At 60.8% G+C, this 6,333-nt stretch overlaps 1 protein-coding gene across 1 annotated transcript in view; it reads left to right on the top strand.

The window, feature by feature from the left end:
- Positions 1–6,333, top strand: part of PDLIM7 (PDZ and LIM domain 7 (enigma)) — a 16,483-nt gene that overhangs the window by 2,919 nt on the left and 7,231 nt on the right. Inside the window, exons 2-5 of the mRNA XM_010002092.1 lie at positions 879–1,030; positions 1,329–1,359; positions 2,060–2,169; positions 4,742–4,762. Of these exons, the coding sequence (XP_010000394.1) occupies positions 879–1,030; positions 1,329–1,359; positions 2,060–2,169; positions 4,742–4,762 (314 nt within the window). The remainder of the gene's footprint in view (positions 1–878; positions 1,031–1,328; positions 1,360–2,059; positions 2,170–4,741; positions 4,763–6,333) is intronic.

Genomic DNA, 6,333 nt, shown 5'->3' with positions numbered 1-6,333 from the left:
TGCAGCCTGCCCACGTCTGTCTGTCTGTCAGTGCCTGGGAGCTGTGCATGGCACTCAGGGCCCTGCTCCCCTTTGGCTGTGCATCCGCAGCAGGAGCCTGTGCTTCCTGGCACTGGGCTGATGTAGAGCCATGCTATAGAGCCATTCCAGGGGCAAGGCACATCTCTGGCACCGTGGTTGGGCAGGGGAACCTGTGACCTTGCTCCTGGCTGCCCTATCAGGCTGAGGGCTGGGGGAGCAATGTGGGTGGGGGTGGGTGTCTCCCTGCCCGGGGTGGCTCCCAGTTCTCAGTGGGATGAGGTAATGTCTGTGCCCGCCAGCTCTGGGAGGGGAATGGGACAGGAGTGTGGGTGGCTGGGGGGAGTGCCCGGGGGGTGCCTCCCCTGTCCCCCCCTTGCCCCAGGCAAAGGGCTGGACATGCCTGTGGTTTGCAGTGAGACGTGGGCTGCCCGAGTCAGGGCTGCCCTGACTCACTGTGCTCCCCTCCCATCCTGGGACTGCAGGGATGGCTCCGAGGGGTGGCTGGGCATCCTGCCGAGGCTGAGCCAGCACTGCCTCCACCATTCAGTATCATGGGGACAGAGCCTTGAAGTGCTGGCCCTCAGCAGGGGCTGGGCAGTGCCCAGGGTAGTGCTCAGCCTCCACTGATCGGTGGGGGGAAGAGGCTGCCCTGGCCCAATGCACTGAGAAATGAGGGGTGATCTGGGGGTCCCTGCTTTTCCCCCTTGGCCGGGTCTGTATGGTGTCTTATGCCAGGTTTGGCCTTGCATGAGGGAACCTGGGCCCCAGCAGACCCCTGTCCCTGTGGGGACAAGAGTGTCCCTCTGTTCCCACGTTGCCGCTCAGCCAGCCCAGCTCTCCCTGACTCTGTCCTGCAGCTGACTCCGGGTGGGAAGGCAGCCCAGGCTGGCGTGGGAGTGGGCGACTGGGTGCTGTACATCGACGGGGAGAGCACCAGCTCCATGACACACATCGAGGCTCAGAACAGGATCCGTGCCTGTGGGGACAGGCTCTGCCTCACCCTGAGCAGGTAGGATTCATGGGTCCTGCAAACCTGGGGTCCTGGTGTGTCTGAGCAAAGCTGGGACCATCTCCAGGCATCACCATTTCCCAGCATCACTGCTCCTTGCTCAGAGCCTGGCAGTCCCTGGCTGGGTCCAAGGGCTCTACTTGCCTATATTAGGCTTAGCCTGGCTGCTGACCCTCACCATGGGACAGTGCCAGCCAGCGATACTCCCCTCAGGCAGGTGCTGCACCCCTGGGGTACCAGTGTCCTGGTGGTGGCTTGGCCAGTTCCAGCACCTGCCCGGCTGTCTCCTCTCTTGCAGAGCCCAGAACCACCTGGGGAAGCCACAGAAGGTACGTGTTGTTCCTGGTGCTGCAGCGGCAGCTCAACCTCGTCTCAGGGGAGGGGAATCTCTGAGCATAGATGGACAAAACAGACTTTGCTCCTGGGGCCTGCGGGCTTCTGGGGAACTGGGGTGTGTTTGTAGAGCTGCAAAACGACTCTCTGGAGGAGCAGCTCTGACCCCTGGCACAGCAGGGGATTGCACAGAATGGGATCTGCTGCCTGTCTGTGTCCCTGCCCGTGCTGGATGTGGGCAGGGGTGCAGAGGGGCTGATGCAGGGGAGGAGGCCGGGCAGCCTCAGCACGGCCTTGGGGCCCCATGTTTGCTGGTCTGGGGAGTGCCCTGGCATGGGGAGGCAGAGCTGGGGCCAATGACTGGTGGCTCCTGGACAGAAGCCACCTGCATGTGTTCAGCTTTGTGCCATGGGATGGTTGCGATCGGTGTGTGCATGCACTGCCTTGATGTGTGCAGCAGCAAGCGTCCAGGACACTTACTAATCCTCCAACAGCCCTTGGGCTGGGCTTGTAACCTTCTGTTGCTGGGCCAGGTGCCCTGTGGAGAGAGGTACCAGCCTGGCAGAGCCCTGTGCCTGAGGAGTACATGCTGTCCGGCTTTCCTACCTGGCTGCCTGCTGTGCTGGCTGGCCCGGGGCTGCCCCTTGCATGCTGCTTGACGTGTGAGCCCGTGTCTGTGTGTTTTGTCTCGCTCAGGACTCACTCCCCTGCTCTGAACCCCTGAAATATAACTTCGCTCCCAGCACCGCCCTCAACAAAACCGCTCGGCCCTTTGGGGCCAGCTCTCCTCCGAACCCACGGCCCGGGCTGGTGACGAAACCCGTGACCTACGCGCCCCTGCCCCCCGCCTGCACCCCCCAGCACAATGGGTATGTTGCTGTCCATCCTGCTCCCCAAAAACTGGGGAGAGCCCGCTGCCCCGCCCTGCTGCGCCTTGCATGCCAGGCACCCATGGGTGGGAGTGGGCGACGGTGCCCTTGTTGGGATCCCCTGATGGCTGTTGCTGAGGTGGCACAACAGGGCTGTCACGTGCGGGGACACGTGGCCATTGTCAGTCCCTCGCTCAGGGACATGCCAGCCTGTGGGGAGTCCTGCGGGGCACAACATGGCAGTCGTAGCAGGACAGTCACTGGTGTGTGTGGTGACAGGGAAGTGGTGGCTGGGTTGTGGCCCACCGGCAGTGGCCGGCCCCAGGTTCCTGCCAGTCCCACAGCTGCTAGAAGAGGCTGGGCAAAGTGAAGCCCTCGAGCCTTGGGCAATGCCATCCTCACCATGCTGGCAGGGAAAAAGCTCCCACCTCTGCAGGCTGTCCACCTGGCTGCCAGGTGTCTGACAGCTCCTGGTCCCTGCCCCACCTGCCCAGAGCTGCCATGGTGCCCTGAAACTGGGCAATGAGGGGGGGGGGATGCCTGTCTGGGGGAGCTGAGGGAGGCATGGTCTGTTCAACTGGCATCTGCCACATCTCAGTGTGCTCCCAGCCCTGGCTGAGCTGGGCATGAGTCTTGGGGCTAAGGGGTCTGGTTCAGGCCATAGATGAACTCTGAAAACTTCTTGGGTGCTGTGGGTCTAATTTCACCTTCCTTTTTCTTTCTTTCTCTCTTCCTTTTCTCTTTCTCTCTCTCCTACAGGTGCTGAGCCTGGACAAGTCAGTAAGCCTTTTGCCTGCTCTCTCTATCCTCCCTGCATGCCTCTCCCCTGCTAGTGCCCCGTTCACCGGGGCAGGGCCAGCCCAGAGCAGGCAGCTTGTGCTGCTCTGCCTCTGTGGGTGGGTCACTCCTGGATAGCAAGCTGTCCCTGGCCTGCAGGGCGAGGTTTGCCTGTCTCTGCCAGCTGCCGTGGTGCTGGAGTGTCCTCGTTGTGTGTTCCTATCCCAAGACTTGGCTTGGCTGGGTGGGAGCTGCCAGGCTGTGCTGGGGACCCTGCCTGGGGCCAGGCAGGTGGTTGCCACTGCCATGGGCACTGTAGGTGTTCACTGGGCTCTTGTGAAGCTCCTGTACTGATCATTTTTTTTACTTTGGCTTGTTCTTGCCCTGTACTTTCTCCTCCTGGCACCTGGGGCTAGTCTCAGACTGCTGGGAATGGTGGTCAGTCCTGAATGGGTCTTTCCCATGCAGAGCTGGATTAGGAGGTGTGGGGAGTGAGGCAGTGTGTAGTGTCACGTACCAATGTGCCACAGTTCTGTGCTGGGGAGGTGTGGGTCAGTGCCAGGGAGGGGATGCCATGGGGGTCTGTCAGATTTGACAGATGACTGTGTCACTCGCAGGCAGCCCCCCCAGGCGCTGGAGACCCCCAGCACCCCTGTATACGACCCAATGAAGTTGAGGCTGATAGAGGACGCTGAGCACTGGCAGCCCCGCACCGGGACCTCCCAGTCCCGCTCCTTCCGCAAACTGGCCCAGATGACGGGCACAGATGGCTGTAAGTTCCCATGGGGCCAGGTACTGGTGGCCTGGCCCCAGGGCAAAGCTGGGCAGCTGGAGCTGGATGAAGTCTGTGGTGCATTGTGGCACCAGAATGTTTGTTTTGTCCCCTGTGGCGCCTCAGGCAGGCTGAGGTGTTGGAGCTGCCCTGGGCTGTGCGTGAGCTCCTGGTGTGTCCCTGTGCTGGGCTGTGCTCTGCCCATGGCCGGGCAGGGCTGTGTACTGGGGCAGGAGGGTGGTGGGAGGAGAGGTCAGTTTTCCTTCCTTTCCCCTCCTGCTGTCCCTGGGTATTGGTTGCCACAGACTGACTGTGTATCCTCCTTTATTTCCTGCTGCTCTCAGTGGAGGATGATGATGATGTATTTGTTAAAAAGCCGAGGTAAGGGGAGCATGTGCCAGGGCTGCACTGAGGTGCCCAACCGGGGCTCAGCCCACCTGGCTGGTTTGCCCTCTCACTGCTTGCAGTGACTGTGAGAAAGCTCTTTGCCCTGTTGCTGTTTCTTCTCTTTGCTCCTCCTCTGTCCTCTCCACCTCCCAGAGCCAAGCTGTTGGCAGAGCTGCATGACAGGTACCACCAGCGCTCACCCGCTGCTCTGACTGTCACCTTGGGAGGGTCCTTCCTTGACACAATGTCCTGCAGGGCTGTGGGGTGGCTGCAAAGCTGGTTGGGAGGGAATGTTCCCGATATATTTTTGTGAGGTTCATGCCTCTGTGGGGCTGGGGTGCATACAGGATGATACACTGAGCCATGGGACACCCACTGACTGTTGTACTGACATATTTTTCAATGCCACAGCGATGCTCTTTGGTCTGGCTGGGGCACAGGGGAGCAGCAATGAGTGTGAGGCTCTGGCAAAGGGGTGGCTGTGTGTGAGGGCACCTTTGGGAGTGCTGCCATGTGACAAAGCCGGGTCCAGACATTGTGCTGATTGTTCCCCTGGCCTTCTGTCACTCGCAGGCAGCCATCGCAGCCTCTGGAGTCCCCCAGCACCCCTGTGTGTGACCCAGGGAAGTTGCGGCTGATAGAGGATGCTGAGGACTGGAAGCCCAATGCCTGGACCTCCCAGTCCCGCTCCTTCCGCAAACTGGCCCGGCTGGTGGGCGCAGACAGCAGTGAGTTTCCATAGGGCCTGGCACTGGCTGGTGGCCTGAGGGTACCCAGCTTTGCCTGGGCAGCTGTAACCCCACAAAGGCTACAATGGGGCAGTGGGGCTTTGGTTTTGGCCCCTGTGCCCCATCAGGTGGGCTGAGGTGTCGGAGCTGCCCTGGGCTGTGTATGGGCTCCTGGTGTGTCCCTGTGCTGGGCTGTGCTCTGCCCGTGGCTGGGCAGGGCTGTGTGCTGGGGCAGGAGGGTGGTGGCAGAAGATGGTTTTCCTTCCTTTCTCTTCCCTGTCCTTCCCTTCCTGCTGTCCCTGGGCCTTGGTTGCCACAGACTGACTCTGTCTCCCCCTTCTCTCCTGCTATGCTCAGTGGAGGATCATGAGGATGAGCTTGATAAAAAGCCCAGGTAAGGGGAGTGGGTGCTAGGGCAGCAGCAGGAGCTTTCTACAGGGCTGCACATCCTGGGCTGGACTCTGGGCACTGCTGGTGCTGAGTTGGGAATGCCAAGCTGCACCATGGCCTCTGGAGCAAATGGAGTCTGGGGGAGTCTATAGGCACTAGCAAAACCTGGCTATGGGTGATCAGAGGTGCTGGGCAACACCTGGACCTGGGGCGCAATGTTTTGTGGGGCTAGATGATGGCTGCACAGAACTATCACCAGCTTGTTTGACCTCCCTGCTTGCAGTGACTCTGGGGAAGCTCTCTGCCCTGTTGCTTTGTCTTCTTTCCACCTCCCGTCCGCTCTCTGTCGTCTCCTCAGAGCTCAGCTGTTGGTGTAGCCGCAGGGCCCGCCCTCTGCTCACCTCAGAATGGGCACCACTTCACTCACTGCTCTGTCTGTCAACTTGGAAGGGTCCTGCCTGGGCACAGACAGCCACATAAACTGTCCCTATATGGGATGTCCCCATGCTGGCTATGCCAGGCAGGATTCTGGGCACTGCTGGCACTGAGCTGGAGAGGCCGAACTGCACTGTTGCTTCTTGAGCAAATGGGATCTGGAGGAGGCTGGTGGCACTGGTGATGCATTTCTGGGGGTGTTGGGAGGTGCTGGGTCATGCCTGGATGTGGGGCACAATGCCCTGTGAGATAGCATGGGGCTGTGGGGTGGCTAGGGAGAGCTGGGTGATAGTCACAGGGTTCTTTATGGGGCTGGGAGTGTGTATGGGAGGGATACATTGAGCTATGGGTTAGCCATTGACTTCTGTGCCGCCATTTTTTCCAATGCCACAGGGATGCCGCTGGGTCCAGCTGGGGCACAGGGGAGCAGTGGTGAGTGCCAGGGCCTTGCAAAAGTGTCAGGGCATGCAAGGGCACCTCTGAGAGCGCTGCCCCGTGCCCAAGCAGAGTGCACGTGTGGTGCTGGCTGAGCATCTGCCCTCTGTCACTCACAGGCAGCCCCCCCAGGCGCTGGAGACCCCCAGCACCCCCGTGTGTGATCCCGGGAAGTTG

The sequence above is a fragment of the Chaetura pelagica genome, unplaced genomic scaffold (assembly GCF_000747805.2).
Source record: "Chaetura pelagica isolate M959 unplaced genomic scaffold, ChaPel_1.0 scaffold356, whole genome shotgun sequence".
Lineage (NCBI taxonomy): Eukaryota > Metazoa > Chordata > Aves > Apodiformes > Apodidae > Chaetura > Chaetura pelagica.
Note: the sequence above shows the minus strand (reverse complement) of the source record. Positions and strands in the feature narration are given on the sequence as shown.